The sequence below is a fragment of the Theropithecus gelada genome, chromosome 7b, assembly GCF_003255815.1.
Source record: "Theropithecus gelada isolate Dixy chromosome 7b, Tgel_1.0, whole genome shotgun sequence".
In the NCBI taxonomy this organism is placed as follows: Eukaryota; Metazoa; Chordata; class Mammalia; order Primates; family Cercopithecidae; genus Theropithecus; species Theropithecus gelada.
In genome coordinates, this window is record NC_037675.1 from 89,952,915 (window position 1) to 89,971,664 (window position 18,750).

At 41.0% G+C, this 18,750-nt stretch overlaps 1 protein-coding gene across 27 annotated transcripts in view; it reads left to right on the forward strand.

Moving 5' to 3' along the window:
* The first annotated feature begins 2,807 nt into the window (after nt 1-2,807).
* ZC3H14 (zinc finger CCCH-type containing 14) overlaps nt 2,808-18,750 on the forward strand; it is a 49,108-nt gene continuing 33,165 nt past the window's right edge. For 11 of the 27 annotated variants that reach the window (XM_025391289.1, XM_025391290.1, XM_025391292.1 and 8 more), the window contains exons 1-9: nt 2,808-3,068; nt 3,546-3,588; nt 7,944-8,058; nt 11,037-11,077; nt 11,991-12,186; nt 12,539-12,968; nt 14,125-14,285; nt 15,268-15,368; nt 17,416-17,571. In XM_025391289.1, coding sequence (XP_025247074.1) covers nt 3,033-3,068; nt 3,546-3,588; nt 7,944-8,058; nt 11,037-11,077; nt 11,991-12,186; nt 12,539-12,968; nt 14,125-14,285; nt 15,268-15,368; nt 17,416-17,571 — 1,279 coding nt within the window. In that variant the 5' untranslated portion in view covers nt 2,808-3,032. Of the gene's footprint in view, nt 3,069-3,247; nt 3,355-3,545; nt 3,589-7,762; nt 8,059-11,036; nt 11,078-11,990; nt 12,187-12,538; nt 12,969-14,124; nt 14,286-15,267; nt 15,369-17,415; nt 17,572-18,750 lie in introns of those variants that run through there. The other 16 variants (XM_025391305.1, XM_025391310.1, XM_025391303.1 and 13 more) reach the window with 4 other exon arrangements.

An 18,750-nucleotide genomic window follows, 5' to 3' on the forward strand; every position in this document is an offset into this window, starting at 1 on the left:
CCTCTAATGGCTTCTCTTAGGGCATCATCATGAACATCTTCTTCGAGATGTGATGTGGTTTGTGAAGCTGCAGTTTACAGGCAAGTGCCTGGAACTGCCCTGGACCACCAAATAAACCATTGGTTTAGTGGGTTTGCCCCTCCTGTGATCTAGACATTGCAACATCTTAGATCTAAAGGTGGGAGGTCTCAAGCAGTCTTTCAGTCTCTTTTCCATAGCTGTCCTAAAAGTTAGCTCCTTGTCCTAAAAGTTAACGCTCTCTTGAATACATTTTAATAAGTTTCCCTACTCTGAATATGTTTTAATTAAAACATTACTTTTTATTAAATGTTATTTTCAATATTATGTAAATATTGACCGAGAATTGGGTACCCAGTAATGGTAAAAAGTGTTTTTGTTCTTAGTTCTGTAATGTGTGGTAAAGGAATAAAAGTAGTTCATCTGTCTTTTGGATTGTGAGTGTCACGAAAGCAGGGAGTTGGTCTTGCTCCTCTTTGTGCTCTGGCTCCTGGCACTGTATCCCAGTGTAGGTACTTAATTTTTAATCAGCAAGCATAGTACTGCCATGAGCCAGGCACAGTTCAATATGCTTCACAAATATTAACTTATTTCATCCTTACAGTAACTCTTTGCAGGTGAAACTAGTATCATACCTATATCACAGATAAGGAAACTGAGGCACAGAGATGAGAAGCAATCTGCCTAAGGTCTCAGAGGGAGTGGCAGAGCCAGGATTCAGACCCAGACGGTCTGGCTGCAGTGCCCTCGTTCTCTGTCATTCTGCTCTGCTGCCTGTCATCAATGTTGAATGAGTGTATGATCACTGGATTTATCCTTGAGGAATGCTTTTGTAAATTAGGTCTTTAATTTCTTTTACCCTATAAATATGTAATGAGTGCTTACTCTGTGTCCAGCATCCTGAAAGGTTGGAGAAATATAAAGCCCTACAGAGTTTATAATTTTGTTAGGGAAGACACACATACACACGAAATAACATTGCACAGAATATATTATTATACTAATAGCTTCCATATAGATGCCATAGGAATTCATAAGGATTATATGAGATTACTAAAGGACCATATGACAGACCCTAGGTAGCCCCACAACTCCTGCTCCTGCTGTCTGTACAACCCGCTCCTGACCCCTACTGTGGATTGCTTAGGTAATAAATTTGGCAAAAATAAGAGGTTTGGCAGATGTAATGGAGGTCCTGAATCAGTTGATTTTGGGGTCAGGTCCCGGGTGGGCCTGACTTAATTAAATGAAAGCCCTTGGCTGGTCTCAAATTTCTGGTCTCAAGTGATCCTCCCACCTCTGCTTCACCGAGTTCAAATCACAGGCGTGAGCCACTATGCCTGGCCTTTACTGGCTTCAGTGAACAGACATGTTAGTGAACCCTTTGGCAAAGAACTGTGGGCAGCCTCTAGGACTTGAGGGTGGCTTCCAGATGATAACCAGAAAAAAATCTGGGTCCTTACTCTCAACGCCACAAAGGAAATGATTTTTTTTTTTTTTTTTTTTTTTTTTTAGACGGGGTCTCACTGTCACCAAGGCTGGAGTACAGTGGCATGATCTTGGCTCACAGTAACCTCTGCCTCCCAGGCTCAAGCAATCCTCCCCTCTCAGCTTCCCAAGTAGCTGGGACTAGAAATGCATGCCACCATGCCCAGCTAATTTTTTGTACTTTTGAAGAGACACGTTTTTGCCATGTTGCCCAGGCTAGTCACGAACTCCTGATCTCAAGTGATCCGCCAGCCTCGGCCTCCCAAACTGCTGGGATTACAGGCATGAGCCACCCCACACAGCCAGAAATGAATTCTTGCTAACAACCTGAATGAGCCTGAACATAGGTTCTTCCTCAGTCAAGCCTCCAGATGAGAACACAGCCTGCCTGACACCTTGATTGTAGTCTTGTGAGACCCCGAGCAGAGGACCCAGTGAGGTTGACCCACGGAAACTATGAGATGATAAACGTTTGTGTTTTAAGCTGCTCAACTTGTGGTCATCTGTTATGCAGCAATGGACAACAGAGACCACGCTTAGGAATTAGTGGATATGAGGGAGAAAGGAGACCTCTCTGTGCCTCTTCTGTTTTCCAGGTTTTGTGATCAGGGATAGGGAGAATTCAGTTATTGATTCAAATAGTGGAATCAAGAGTAGAAATCTATTGAGTGGAGGAAGGGGAGATGAAGGCGACTTCTGTCTAAGTGCTGAGTTTGGAGAAAATAAGAGTAGTCACTTAGAATTTGGGAGTGGGGTTTGTGTGAGAATTCAAGGCTGATGGAAAATTCGGTCATTATCAGCACAGAGTTGACAACTTAAATCCTCAGAACAAAAGTGTTGTCCCACGAAGGGTGTTCAGAGAAGCAGGAGGATGGGGATTCGTCTCGGGGAGAGGCCACGGGTGGGCCCGGGATAAGGAAGGCAGAACCAAACCCAGAAGGGCCAAGCTAGGGCAGAGTCAGAGACTTGACGGATTGGCTCTGTTGCTCCGGATAGTCCATTTTCCCTTCAAGGGTAATTGCAGTGCAACCTCTAAGAGGCAGCCTCCATTTGACACGTAAGAAAAGTTTAAATACCTGGACTGGTACCATACTAACAGTAAGTGAAGGCTGGATTTGAACTCGCGTCTCATATCACAGCCCAAGATCTTTCTGCTACACATTTAATTCATTCTTACCATCCAAGAGAGAATAAAATGAATAAGCGGAGGGCCAGCAGACAGACTAAGGAAGGGTCCCCGAGGTGCCCGGGAGGCGGAGCAGCAAGGCCACCCGCACGCGCACGCCGCCGCCCTCCTTGCCTGAACACAGGTTTCGCGGGTAGAAGGTGTGCGCAGGCGCGGACACGGGCGCATGCGCGCTCACTCCGGCGCGCCGTGCCGGCGCGGGCGGGGATACGCGGTGTGCGCGGCCGGGGGCGGAACGGAGGAGGAGGCGGTGGTGGCTCGGCTGCGGGGTGGGAGTCCGCGGTAGCCTCCGGGTGAGCCAAGCGCCGCGCAGTGCTGAGTTCCCGCACGCCGCGGAGCCATGGAGATCGGCACCGAGATCAGCCGCAAGATCCGGGTGAGGCCCGTGCCGGGCGGGGGTGGGAAGCCAGGTCTCGGCAAGCGGGCGGTTGTCAGGAGTAACGGGGACCTTGGGCCCGGGTGGACGCCGCGGCCTGGCCGCCGCTGGACGCTCCTGGCGGGCTGCAGCTTCTCCTTGTCCAGGCCGCCTTGGGCCTGGGGACATTTGCGGCCTCAGAGCCGGGCTGCGGCTGAAGTAGCCGCCGGGAAACGGAAGGACAGGCTCAGGCCTGGCGGGAGCCACCCCTGCGGCGCAGGGCGCCGCTTTGGATCCGCTGCGGGAGGTGGGCGCCGCGGGACCGGAGCGGGAGTGGGGTGCGGGGTGGGGGTGGTGGTGCAGGCGAGGCTCCTCCCCGCCCCCACCCGGGGGACCTGGAGGTGCGCGCACCAGTGAAGTGGCCTCAGCGCTGCAGAATCCGGTCTTGTTTTCCTAGAGCCGCCTTTCTCACATGCTCGTTTGCTCTTTTTCTCCCAGAGTGCCATTAAGGGGAAATTGCAAGAATTAGGAGCCTATGTTGGTAAGTGTATTTTGAGTTGTTAGTTTCATAGAATTTAGAGTTTGCAGCTAATTGAATTTTAGTGAATGCATATTTCTCACCGTACTTTGGACATTGGGAGAGACTCCCTTCTACCGTCTTCAAATCTTATACTCCCTGGTTACTTCTTCATCATCTTTTTGCAACCTTGTTTTTTTTTCTCCCAAACCTCCTTCTGTTATGGTGTTTTGAAATTTAGTTTCCTCCATTAAGGCTCTGTCACATTTTACATAATGTTTGAGCGAATTTTATTTTATGGTTTTCCTATTCTCTCTCATTTTAAATTCTAGGGACGGGTCTCACTACGTTGCCCAGGCCTTAACTCCTGGTCTCAAGCAATTATCTGACCTCAGCCTCCCTAGGTGCTGGGAGTGCGGGGATTACTGGTGTGAACCACCATGCCTGTTTAAAGTTTACTATTCTTGTTACTTTCCTCTTGACATTTGTTTTTAGAGCTCTGATTTTGGATATGCTTTTTGATGCTTTCTGGCATTTGCTTCTGTAATGGTTCAGTGAATTTTATTTTCCGATCTCTATGTTTTCCCTCTTTCTCTTTTTGAAACAGTAAGGCGGCGTTTTCCTTCTCCTTATTCTTTTATAATTTGAGTGTTTACTCTGGGTCAGGTACTGTGCTTAACTGTTGTATGTGTATTAACTCAGGATAATCCCTATGGGAATACTGGAAGGTAAGTGGCAGTATCCTAGACTGTGTAAACAAGGAAACTGAGGCTTTGCCTACTTGAGGAAGGTTTTATGGTTTGCCCCCAAAGCTGATGCCTCCTATAACAATAATAGCTACCACTTAAGACAGTGATTCTCAAAGTGTGGGAGACTCCAAGGGTCTCTGAAGTCAAAACTGTTTTCATATTAATACTGAGATGGTATGTGCTGTTTTTCACTGCGTTGATGTTTGGATTGTGTAAAACTAATGGTTGATAAAGTTTTATCAACCATTTTATCAACTGGTCAACATAGTAACACCATAATGAAATCATATTCAAATCACTCCCCCCTTATAGTTTTTTTTTTTTTTTAAGCTAATTATACTTAAAATGTCATTGATGAAGATGTGAAGTCCAGGGTTTACAAAATGTTTTTTATCTTAGTATTCTGTGTGAGGAAATAGAAATGCTCATAAAACATTTTTATTGTATACTGAAATATGGTTAAGGAAAATCATTTGAGTTGAGAATTAAGCTAGCCACCTCTTTCAGGGAACATCATTTTTAACTTCAAAGTACTGACAAACTGGTTACGTACACTAGGATATTTGGCAGATGTTTACTTGAAAGTGAGCAAAGAACCCGTAGTCTTTGTTGCCAATCACATGTGAGCTTTCAAAAGAAAATTAGAATTTTGGAAAATCTGAGCCTGCCTCCATGAACTTGACAGCTTCCCAGTACTTAAAAAATTTCTGATTAAGTAAATGGTGATTTAAAAAAATTTTATTCTTATTATTTTTTGAGACAAAATTTCACTCGTTACCCAGGCTGGAGTGCAGTGGCGTGATCTTGGCCACTGCAACCTCTGCCTCCCAGGTTCAAGCGATTCTTTTGCCTCAGCCGCCCAAGTAACTGGGATTACAGGCACTCACCACTATGCCCAGCTAATTTTTTGTATTTTTAGTAGAGACAGGGTTTCACCATGTTGGCCAGGCTTGTCTCAAACTCCCAATCTTGTGATTCGCCCGCCTCAGCCTCCCAAAGTTCTGGAATTGCAGGCGTGCATGGCCAACTCAATGGTGATATTAAAAAATAATTATTTTATATTACATAATGAAATATATCAACATGCCACTGGTTTTTATAGCTAAGTGAACCAGTATTTCCTAAATAACGAATGCATAATGTTACAAAACTATGCATGGATTAAAGATTTATTTAAACTGTAGGGTGGGTCAGTGGATTTCTGTGCAACAGTTCAAAAAGGTCATTGATGTATTTGACATTCCACATTGCTTTAACGTTTAATAAGCTACCACTTGTTTAGTTTTGGTGTAGTGTCACAGAAAAATATCCACCTTATCTGAAAAAACTATCAGAATACTCCTTTTTCAACTGCATATCTGTGAGACCAGATTTTTTCACATTCTTCAGTCGTAAGGACATAGAACAAGATATATAAAAATGCGAAACAAGGCCAGTCTTTGCAGTAACTTTTTTTTTCTTTTTTTTCTTTTTCTTTTTTTTCTTTTTTTTTTTTTTTTTTTTTTTTTTTTGAGACAGGGTCTCATTCTGTGGTTCGGGCTGGAGTGCAGTGGTGCAATCTTGGTTCACTGCAACCTCCACCTCCCAGGTTCAAGCGATTCTCCTGCCTCAGCCTCCTGAGTAGCTAGGATTACAGGCATCCACCACCACCCCCAGCTAATTTTTGTGTTTTTAGTAGAGACAGTGTTTCACCATGTTGGCCAGGCTGATCTCCCAACTCCTGACCTCAGGTGGTCCACCTGCCTCGGCCTCCCAGAGTGCTGGAATTACTGGCATGAGCCACCGTGCCTCACCTATATTTTTTTTGGAAAATTTAATAAAAATAATGTTACTTACGTTAATATTATTGGGTTTGTGATTAACATGTGATGGATGTATTATTTAATGAATGAATAAATACTTTTTAATTAAAAATGATCAGTTCTAATTTTGAACACAGTAAATAATAGATAGAACCTGCATAAACCAGAGAAGGGGCCCAAGACCAGTTTGAGAACTGGTAATTTATGGAGTACTTACCACCATTTGCTGGGCACTTTCATAAATGATTTGTTGTCAGGATTGTTGTAAGACTAACAGGAGAGAATTGAGGCTCAGAGAAAATGAAGCTGAACCAAGATTTATTTATTATTTTATTCTCTCAACACTTGAACTGCATTTTTTATATTTTTCTTTGAAACAAAAAAAGTACTTCTGAAATGAACCTTTCTGCCTGCATAGAAATACTACAAGTATTTAAGGTATTAAAGAAATTTGGCACTGCACGGTGGTTCGCGCCTGTAATCTCAGCACTTTGGGAGACCGAGGTGGGTGGATCACTTGAGTTCAGGAGTTCGAGACCAGCCTAGCCAACATGCTGAAACCCCGTCTCTACTAAAAATATAAACATTAGCTGGGCGTGGTGGCACATGCCTGTAATCCCAGCTACTCGGAGGCTGAGGCAGGAGAATCGCTTGAACCCATGAGGCAGAGGTTGCAGTGAGCCAAGATGGTGCCACTGCACTCTACCCTGGGAGACAGAGTGAGACTGTCTCAAAAGAAAAAAAAAGAAATCTAATGGAGTTTTGGGGGGCAGAGATTAGAGTTCCTGATAACAGCTTTTGCTTCCTTATCTTCTTATTGAGGTTTTTTGTTTTATTTTGTTGTTGTTTTAAATCCTAGACCTCAGTCTCATAATCATTGTAGGATTACCAAGGGAAGGGTGTTTTTTGGTTTCTTTTTTTTTTTCCCCCCGAGACAGAGTCTTGCCCAGGCTGGAGTGCAGTGGTGCTGTCTCAGCTCACTGCAAGCTCTGCCTCCCGGGTTCACGCCATTCTCCTGCCTCAGCTTCCCGAGTAGCTGGGACTACAGGCCCCCACCACCACACTCGGCTAATTTTTTATATTTTTAGTAGAAACAGGGTTTCACTGTGTTAGCCATGATGGTCTCGACCTCCTGCCCTCGTGATCCGTTTGCCTTGGCCTCCCGAAGTGCTGGGATTACAGGCGTGAGCCACTGTGCCCGGCCTTTTTTTTTTCTTTTTTTTTTTAAATCCTAGACCTCACGCTTATAATCATTGTAGGATTACCACCGTGAGGGTAAAACAGTGCGTTGAGTTGACATTATTTAATGTCAAAATTGAGTTTTTTAAATGATGTGGAGCTTTTGGGTCTATTTGTTTGTTTGATACTGCTACAAGTTTGTTACCCTGAGTAATTGAAACCTGCCTTTAGCAAGGGTAAATATGTTCACTTGAGAAATGAGTGTTGTCTTGAAACAATGTAAATTAAAACTAAACAAAATTCAATTCTTTTTCTTGGAAATGTTCATATATTTCCTGGAAGCTTCTTTGAAATTAGTAAACATTATTAAAAAGATTCAAGGAAGTGAATGCATGCTCAAGTTTGACCCTATAATTCAGAATGTCTAGTTTTGTAAGTATCAGTTATTCTTAATTTCCATCCTTCTAGTAATTGAAATACCTATGGAATGAAGAGAAAAAAATTAAAGCTAAGCCGTCTTGTCCAATGTAATTCCACTAGAGCTCTGAGACTCTAAAGCTTAGAGCTACATCTATATTTTCAAGCACATCTACTTTAAGAAGAAAGTTTTGAGGAAACAAAGTTTTGATATACCTTTCCTTTTAAATAGATGAAGAACTTCCTGATTACATTATGGTGATGGTGGCCAACAAGAAAAGTCAGGACCAAATGACAGAGGATCTGTCCCTGTTTCTAGGGAACAACACAATTCGATTCACCGTATGGTATGTTTCTGAATTTTTGAGCCTCAGACCAAAGTTTGGCACAAGCCTGAGTTGATACTCTGTCCGAAGAGAGGTTCTTGACAGTTGAGTTAAGTTCACTTTGGAGAGGCAGTTTGTGAGTGATGAGGGCACAGCCTCTGTATTAGTCCGTTTTCACTCTGCTGTGAAGAAATACCCGAGACTGGGTAATTTCTAAAAGAGATTTAATTGACTCGAAGTTCCACATGGCTGGGGAGGCCCCAGGAAACTTACAATCATGGCGGAAGGGGAAACAAGCACCTTCTTCACAAGTCGGCAGGAAAGAGAAGAGTGGAGGAGGAACTTCCAGAGACTTACATAAAATCATCAGATCTCGTGAAAACTCACTGTCTCTTGAGAACTTGGGAACTCACTGTCTCATGAGAACTCACTGTCATGAGAACATCATGGGGGAAACCACCCCCATGATCCAGTCACCTCCCTCCCTTGACAGGTGGGGATTATAATTCAATGTAAGATTTGGGTGGGGACACAGAGCCAAACGTTATCAGCCTCTGAAGCCAGACAGCCAAAGTTGAATCCTGGCCCTGGGTCTTGCCTTGGTTTTTCTAGCTATAAAATGGGAATAGTACAATCACTTGCTTTATAAAATTATTTTGAGGATCAAATGGGCTAATATGTGTAAAGTACTTATAGGTGTCCCTAGCTCATTTCCCTAAGGAATTCTTAGTATATGTTGGCTGTACTTACTATGTTTTCTTTTGTAAAGTTCTATATCTTTTTTTTTTTTTGAGACAGGATATTGCTCTGTCACCCAGGCTAGAGCACAGTAGTACAATCACAGCTCCCTGCAGCTTCGATCTCCTGATCTCAAATGATCATCCGATTGCAGTACCCTCCCTCCTGCACTCCCCACGCCTGGCTAGTTTGTAAATTTTTTGTTGAGGCAGGGTTTTAGTATGTTGACCTGGATGATCTTGAACTCCTGGGCTCAAGCAGTCCTCCCGCCTTGGCCTTCAGAAGTCTTGGGGTTATAGGTGTGAGCCACCGCACCTGGCCAGCTTCTGTATCTTATAGTTCCTTTTCCCGCATAAAACCAGTTACAGATGTCTTTTTGAACTGGATTGGCTTCTTATATTGCCTTTTACAATGAGTTGCCTTTTATAGGGCAAGGTTTTCTGTTTCTCACTTTTCTGGATCTAACTTTTTTAGCTTTTTATTAAACTCACACCTTCATTTTGAGTAATAATTATAGTGTAATGTTATAGCATATTTTGAGATTATAAGTTTTTTTTAAGTTTGGAATTTTAAAATAGGCAACTTTGCTTTTATACATAAATTACTGTTCTATGCCTTTAGTTGAGAATACTGACAAGAAGAGTAAGATTCAACTTAAGATGCTAAGTCCTAGTACCAGGTTTGAGGTAAAGTGAAGATGAGGGCTGGAGGATAATGATGTAGCTGAGAATAGACACAAGAAATACTTTGTTAGGCCCCTCAGACTAGGAACTACCAGTTACCGTAAAAGGTGATGATGTAGCAAAAGTTAAGTAAGCAAGTGGCCTGCTAAATGTGAATGGCAAGAGGAGGCACTAAGTGGGGAGATGAGCCTGGTTAAGTTCTTGCCTTTATACCAAAGGTTGTCTTCAAGGTGTTTTTGCCCCAGTAGGCAACTGTATGCTTATCAGTCTTCTTGAAATTCTGCACAGAATTCTCTGGGTTTATACATTGCACAAATTTGAAGAACGTTGTATAGTGGTCATCAGTTGTTATGATACACACACTGCTACCTCACTGTGGGTGACCCAACCCATTTGTTACAATTTGTCCTCAGAGGTTATTCCCTCCCAGCCCCCCGCAAAAAAAGATTGGGGCTTTTGACTGGGGAAATTACCATTATTGTGAGTACTATTTTTTTTTCTAAAGTCCAGCCAATCTAAGATGGAAGATTGACCGAGTAGATCCTTTTCTCCAAAAACTTGATGAAATACTTTAGACAGATTTTTAAAACAGACTACTAAGTGAATTTAAAACCAGATTAATTCAACATTCTCATCTGGCCATAAATTCAGTTCTTTAACATGTGCTGATGCAAAGGGTGATGTCCCCACTTTGGCACTTTGCTTTCTTAAGTTAGTGTTAACACTAGCCCCAAACAGACTATTGTGATTATTTGGAGCCTTGAAGTAATTGTGTCCGTGGGGACAGTAACATGTGACTAGGGTTCTCATTGAAACATTATGAGATTTCTGGCATTTTTGGGGAGGTACTGGGAAGGAATGTGAGGCAAATTACTTCATTTATAACTACCAAAACAGCAAGATTACAGCCTTACAGCATCAGTTTAGAAAGTATTAGAGTGAAACGATATAGCACATTTTGAGATAACTTTTTTTAACCTCTCAGAATTAAGTTGTCCAAGAAGCCATCTAATTTAAGCAGTTAATATAAGCTGCTTAAATGGTTGTAATAATAAGCAATATTACATGTTTATGATACTTGTTTTACTGTAAGCTGCAGTAAATCTTTAGTACTTAGAAAACAGGGTGACATATTTTGTAGACTAAGACTCTGGTCAGATGATATTCTTTCCCATATTTTTGCATAGGCTAGATGTTGAAAACAGTGAAGAAAAAAATATAATTTTTTATTGATTTCTGTAGGATTTATACAAATCCTTTTTTTAAAAATGTGAAATTTGAAAGTTAATTTTAATACAATTTATTCACTAAATACAGCTTATCAGTATTTATCTCGGCTGGGTGCGGTGGCTCATGCCTGTAATCTCAGCACTTTGGGAGGCCGAGGCAGGTGGTTCTCTCAAGTCCAGGACTTCAAGACCAGCCTGGACAACATGGTGAAACCCCGTCTCTATTTAAAAATAATAAAAATATTTTAAAAATTAAAAAAAAAATCTCTGAATATAATGTCATGAATTTAGAGTGACGGTTGAATTGAAATCTTAATGGAGGCTTTATTGTTTTTTGTTTTTTTCTCAGGCTTCATGGTGTATTAGATAAACTTCGCTCTGTAACGACTGGTAAGATTCATAACATTGTTTTTTTTTTAATTTCTGCTTGCAATGGCATACGATTTCTTTCTAAAGTCATTTATAGTGCTTTGGGAAAAACCCATGGCTTTCAAAACAGTAGTTCATTTGAACTTTTTTAGAAAGCACATATTTTTGTGAACTTAAGACCAGTAAATTTAATATAATTCAAAGATATTTAAGTGTAGGAGAGGGAGCAGCGCACTTTATCCGAAGGAAATAATTACATATGTGTGCAGAGATTTAGCCTCAAGGATATTTCAGTATTTTATAATTGAAAACAATTTAAAAGTTCAGTAATAATAAACGAAATTGTTATATTACCATGTGTGGAATAATATTCAACTATTGAAAATAATGTTATGGAAGAATAACATGAGAGTATACACACATAAGATACATGTTTTCAAAAATTTGTATATATGCTCTTCCCCCAAAAAATCACCTTTGAGATAATTGGTGATTTTTATTTATGTTTTTAAATTTTTCTGCAATAAACACATATTGCTTTTGAATTGGTGATGAGGAAGGAAAAGACTTAAAGTAATAAAAATAGATGGCTGGGCAGGGTGGCTCACACCTGTAGTCCCAGCATTTTGGGAAGCCAAGGTGGGCGAATCATGAGCTCAGGAGATCGAGACCATCCTGGCCAACCAACATGGTGAAACTCCGTCTCTACTAAAAATACAAAAATTAGCCGGGCGTCATGTTGTGTGCTTGTAATCCCAGCTACCCAGGAGGCTGAGGCAGGAGAATCGCTTGAACCAGGGATTTGGAGGTGGCAATGAGCCAAGAACGCACCACTGCACTCCAGCCTGGCGACAGAGCGAGAGTCCGTCTCAAAAATAAATAAATAAAAATAAAGAATAAAAATAGATTAAAAGGACTGTATTTTTCTTTTCAGAACCCTCTAGTCTAAAGTCTTCTGATACCAACATCTTTGATAGTAACGTGCCTTCAAACAAGAGCAATTTCAGTCGGGGAGATGAGAGGAGGCATGAAGCTGCAGTGCCACCACTTGCCATTCCTAGCACAAGACCTGAAAAAAGAGATTCCAGAGTTTCTACGAGTTCACAGGAGTCAAAAACCACTAATGTCAGGTAAGAGTCTGGTGTAGACCTGCTGTGGGTAGATGGCTTTGTGTATGTGACATTTTTATTAGTTTTTGTATCTTTCAGTTTGCTGTTCTCAGCAATTTTTAGGAACAGTGAAGTGATCATCAGCAGTTTTTTGAATAAAATAATGGATAAGATCTAAGTATGATTATCTTTGATCACAAATTTAGTAAATCAAAGTTTAAAGAAAGTGCAATTTCAAAGTAGTTTTGAATGGAATACCTAAAGGGAGTATCCTCAGTTTTTTCCTTGAAATTTTTCAAGTAAACATTCTTTAAAGATTTGGAGATAATTGCCCTAATTTGGTTGTAATACATTTTGTTGTTCTTTTAAATAGGCAGACTTATGATGATGGAGCTGCAACCCGACTAATGTCAACAGTGAAGCCTTTGAGGGAGCCAGCACCCTCTGAAGATGTGATTGATATTAAGCCAGAACCAGATGATCTCATTGACGAAGACCTCAACTTTGTGCAGGAGAATCCCTTATCTCAGAAAAAACCTACAGTGACACTTACATATGGTTCTTCTCGCCCTTCTATTGAAATTTATCGACCACCTGCAAGTAGAAATGCAGATAGTGGTGTTCATTTAAACAGGTTGCAATTTCAACAGCAGCAAAATAGTATTCATGCTGCCAAGCAGCTTGATATGCAGAATAGTTGGGTATATGAAACAGGACGTTTGTGTGAACCAGAAGTGCTTAACAGCTTAGAAGAAACGTATAGTCCGTTCTTTAGAAACAACTCGGAGAAAATGAGTATGGAGGTTTGTATGTACTTTTAAATTCTGGCTTAGGCTAAAATTCAGCAGTTCTTGATACTAAATAATATATGAAGTAACTAAACACATATAACAAGTTTATTTTATTTTATTTTACTTTTTGAGAAGGAGTTTCGCTCTTGTGGCCCAGGCTGGAGTGCGATAGCGCAATCTCAGCTCACTGCAACCTCTGCCTCCTGGGCTCAAGCGATTCTCCTACCTCAGCCTCCCGCGTAGCTGGGATTACTCGCCACCACGCCTGGCTAATTTTTTATATTTTTAATAGAGACGGGTTTCACCGTGTTGGCCAGGCTGGTCTTGAAATCCTGACCTTGTGATCCACTTGCCTGGGCCTCCCAAAGTGTTGGGATTATAGACGTGAGCCACGGCACTCAGCCCCAAGTTTATTTTTAAATTGTTTTATCTGCTGTATCTCATGATATACCAGATTTTCCTCTCCATGGCTTGCTCCTAGAGTTCTTTTATATCACATCTGTATACCTTTTTGGGATTTCCAGCATTTGAGATAGCTTTAATCTTAAATTAATTCGGGGGGATTTCAGATCAATTTTAGATTGTTCGTGGTAATTGCTAGTAAGCAACCAATTAACTCCATTTTATTAGTTTCCTCAGTAGCACTGTATGCAGCTGTTAATAAAGTTCTAATTTTTGTTTTAGCTAAAGGTTGACTGGTAGGGATAATATTTATATTTATATTATTTATTTGTTTATTTTGATGTGGTGTCTCACTCTGTCAGCCAGGCTGGAGTGCAGTGGCGTGATCTTGGCTCACTGCATCCTGCACTCCCGGGTTCAAGTGATTCTTCTGCCTCAGCCTCCTGAGTAGCTGGGATTACAGGCGCATGCCACCACGCTCAGCTAATTTTTGTATTTTTAGTAGAGATGGGGTTTCACCATATTGGCCAGGCTTGTCTAGAAATCCTGACCTTGTGATCTGCCCATGATGGCCTTCCAAGGTACTAGGATTACAAATGTGAGCCACCACACCTGTCCTCATATTTATGTTTTTATACAAAACCAAGAAATACTCTGAATTTCTCGTATTACTGTGCACTATTTTTTTCTTAAAATGGAAACATTTCGTAGTAGAACTTTTGTTATTTTCTGAAACTAGGTAAGCATAAATTTTATCTGATTGCAGGATGAAAACTTTCGGAAGAGAAAGTTGCCTGTGGTAAGTTCAGTTGTTAAAGTGAAAAAGTTCAATCATGATGGAGAAGAGGAGGAAGAAGAAGATGATTATGGGTCTCGAACAGGAAGCATCTCCAGCAGTGTGTCTGTGCCAGCAAAGCCTGAAAGGAGGTACCTTGAACGTGGCTGTAAATTCAGCTTTAACTTCCTTGGTGGAGTCTTCTGATTTCTTGAAGAGAATAATCACAAAAATAATTTTTGTTTGTTTTTTGAGACGGAGCCTCGCTCTGTCAACCAGGCTGGAGTGCAGTGTCACGATCTCGGCTCACTGCAACCTCTGCCTCCCAGGTTCAAGTGATTCTCCTGATTCAGCATCCTGAATGGCTGGGATCATGGGTGCGCACCGCCACAACCAGCTAATTTTTGTATTTTTAGTAGAGGTGGTGTTTCACCACGTTGGACCAGGCAGGTCTCGAACTCCTGACCTCAGGTGATCTGCCCTCCTCAGCCTCCCAAAGTGTTGGGATTACAGGCGTGAGCCACCGCACCTGGCATACATATTTAATGTAATACCACGTAAGACTTTTTCATTGGGTTTTGAGAAACACATTAATGAGAGAAATTGCTTAACATTGGAGAGGATTGCAGAGAATATTGACTAATGTGATGGTGGAGTGAGGGGGAACAACATCAATAAAGATTCAAATTTATTATTTAAAAAAACTAAAAGGGGCCTAGGCATGGCGGCCCATGCCTGTACCTAGCACTTTGGGAGGCCGAGGCAGGAGGATTGCTTGAGACCAGGAGTTTGAGACCAGCCTGGGCAATGCAATGAGTCTTTGCACAAAAATAAAGTAAATTACTTGGTCATTTTGGCAGGCACCTGTAGTCCTAGACTGGATAGGCTGATGTGGAAGGATTGCTTGAGCCTAGAAGTTTAAGGCTGCAGTGGCACTACACTCCAGCCTGGGTGAGAGAGTAAAACTCTGTCTCGAAAAAATAATAGTAAGGTTCCAATGTAGTTGACATTTTCTAAAAACTGCAGCTAGTCTGTGAAACCTAGAGAAGGTTGTGGTAAAGGCGTAACAGATGGGTGACCTGTGGAGAACTGAAATTTAAAGTTTAATAAAAATACCTTTCTTAACTCTTTTAGACCTTCTCTTCCACCTTCTAAACAAGCTAACAAGAATCTGATTTTGAAGGCTATCTCTGAAGCTCAAGAATCCGTAACAAAAACAACTAACTACTCTACAGGTAATTTAAATGTATTATGTTTACACTTGGTAAGACATTTCTGTAATTCTTGAGTAAGCTGAAAACGATTGCTCCTTAAATTATGGTAAAATAAAGGTGCCTGTCAGATGTCAAGACCAAGATGAGGTTCCCCTATAGAAGAATGGCTTCAAAAGGAGATTGACAGGTTTGAGAAACTTTGCAAACTGTTAATGGACTATAGTTTTTCGAGCACCATATAATGCCTTTTATACTCTTTTCAATGTTTGTGAAATACATAGTACATAAACATTTTGAAGAGAATTTTGATGAACTGGGACTTTCATGTTAGTAGCATTAGATTCAACATTAGATACGAATTTATGATGTATAAATGGGAGTACAATTGGACAATAATAGGCGGCTGAAGTTATAATTTGTTAAACAGTACTTTATAAACAAGGTTGGTTTCTTCCCTTTTGGTGGAACTCATTAATAGAATATAAGGCAGAGAACTGACTCATTTGTGATGTTCCTGCTCCAATTGTAGTGGAAGTACTAAATCATTTTATGAGAGAATATAAAAGTATTACATGCTTTCAAAACAGGAGATGAATCAGCTGTAAGCTGATCTTATGGAAAGCTGATTCTGAAATGCAGACAATTGATGGGTGTCATTTTGTGTTGTCATTAAATTCTATACTCTGTGGCCGACCTGTTGTAGCCAGTGTGTAAACTTGTGTTAACAAGCTGATGGTGATGAGCTACTCTAAAAAGATGTAAGTTTTGCTGTAGATTTGATGGATGTACTTACAGCATTGCCCTGCTTGTCCACTCTCTCTTGCTTCTCTTTTTTGTGACCCCGTTCCTAAAGTGAGGTAAACTGTAGCCATCAGTTTTTTTGTTTGTTTTCTTTGAGGCGGAGTCTTGCTGCGTTGCCCAGGCTGGAGTGCAGTGGTGTGATCTTGGCTCACTGCAACCTCTGCCTCCTGGGTCCAAGTGATCCTCCTGCCTCAGCCTCTCAAGTAGCTGGGACTACAGGCGCCCACCAACTTGCCAGGCTAATTTTTTTGTATTTTTAGTAGAGATGGGGTTCCTTCATGTTGGCCAGGCTGGTCTCGTACCCCTGACCTCAGGTGATCACCTGACTTGGCCTCCCAAGATGCTGGGATTACAGGCGTGAGCTGCCGCGCCTGGCACCATCAGTTTTTCAGTTTTTGATCCTGATACTCGCCTGTCCTCTTGGTTCTCCTCATCCCTAATTTAACCTTGAACACTAAATTCAACAGGTTTTTGCATATAGAATAAGGATTATCAGGCAAATGCCCACTCTTGACCTGATGGTATATCTACATTTCATTTCCTGATCTATCAGCAATATTAATTGTCTAGAATGATGAGAAGTTTAGAGAATTTCCATGGCTTTGAACATTTCTTTCTTTACCTAGGTTCTCTAAATTACAATTTGAAACTGATGCAAGATCATGAAGCTAAGCTTAAATAAACCGCGTTTTGTTGAAAATGAATACATATGTACTGTATTGTATTCATGGCATGTGGTTGTATGGACGTTGTTTACATATGTTTGGATAAATAGGTCAGGTATCTATCTCAGTAATGTTGTAAGAAAAAATGAATGGTATCTATGGATTGAACTCCTCATATATATGTTCTTTTCTTTTTTTTGGAGACAGAGTCTCACTCTGTTGCCCAGGCTTGAGTGCACAGTGGTGCAGTCTTGGCTCACTGCAACCTCCGCCTTCTGGGTTTAAGCAGTTCTTCTGCCTCAGCCTCCTGAGTAGTTGGGATTACAGGTGTACGCCACCATGCCTGGCTAGTGTTTGTATTTTTAGTAGAAATGAGGTTTTACCGTGTTGGCCAGGCTGGTCTCAAACTCCTGACCTCAAGTGATCCACTCGCCTTGCCTCCCAAAGTGCTGAGATTACAGGCATGAGCCACTGCGCCCAGCCCAAACTCCTCATATGTTCTAAACCAAAGGAGGCGTTTGTATTTAGTATGACATAGTCACTGTCAAGTTTTGATGTATTACTGCATTTGTATTTCTATCTTTTTTGCTTTTATGTGAAAGTCCCACAGAAACAGACCCTTCCAGTTGCTCCCAGAACTCGAACTTCTCAAGAAGAATTGCTAGCAGAAGTGGTCCAGGGACAAAGTAGGACCCCCAGAATAAGTCCCCCCATTAAAGAAGAGGAAACAAAAGGAGATTCTGTAGAAAAAAATCAAGGTAATAACTTAAATGATATTTCGCTCTTTACTGCAGTTTTTTCATGAGGCATTGAATATTTTCCAGTGAATTTTTATGAAATGTTACACTTTGAAAAAAGTGATGATTAAGCCCAGAAATAGAATGAGAAGGATACCATGAGGAAGGTTCATACCAACACTTTCCAGAAACTTTTTTTTTTTTTTTTAAGAGGTAGGGTCTTGCTGTGTTGCCCAGGCAGGCTTCAAACTCCTGGGCTCAAGCAGTCCTCCTGCCTCAGCATCCTTAGTAGCTGGAAGTGTGTACAAGTGTGTGCCACTGCACCCAGCCTTTTCTAGAAATTTTTGAAAGTCTTTTTATTGTGGAAATTTTTAATATTCTCAAAAATGGAAAGGCTAGTATAGTGAGCTCTCATGAACCCAGTCATTAAGCCTTAGTTGTTATCAGAATTTTGCAAGTCTTTAGATAGCTCCTTCTTAAAGATATATTTATTTCTGCATTCTTTCTTTTCCTTTTTGTTGATCCTACCCGTTTACCTGAACTTGAAATGTTAGTTATCTTTAAATCTTCCCCCCCTCTTAAGCATCCTGTCTCTGACCTCCCATATGTGTCCCAGCAACCCTAATTTATCCCCTCATGCCTAACATACTTCAATTTGCTTCCAGCTCTTTTTTTTTTTTTTTTTGCTTTTTTCTCAGCTTTCTCTCCCAATTCCTATACAATCTTTTGACTTTGAAAGTGTGTCTCTCATCTTCTAACTTCTTTGTGAAAGTGTCTCTCGCCACCTCCTCATTGCCCAGAACTAACGCTGTTAGTTTGAACTTTTGGTGTCTCTGTTACCTGACCCCTGGGCCTGCACAGCCCTTCTCCACGACTCTTGAAACCTTTTGTTTCTTCTGTCATCAAGGATTCTTGTTTCTTCTGTTTCTTTTTCTACAAAGATTTGAATTTTAAAACCCCACCAAAAAAACCTATATGCTTATTATGTTACTTCTCACATACTTCTCAAGAACCTTTGAATGTATTTTTTCATTTCTCCAAAACTGTCCTTTAAATTGTTCCAGGTTTCATGAAACCTTATGATTTCAACATTGTCAGTTCTGTATTTGTCTCCTCATTGTGTTTCTTTAAAAAATTTTTACTGTATTGTATAGTTTGCTATGACAGTGTTATGTGCTGTTCTGATAAGTGATAGGCCTG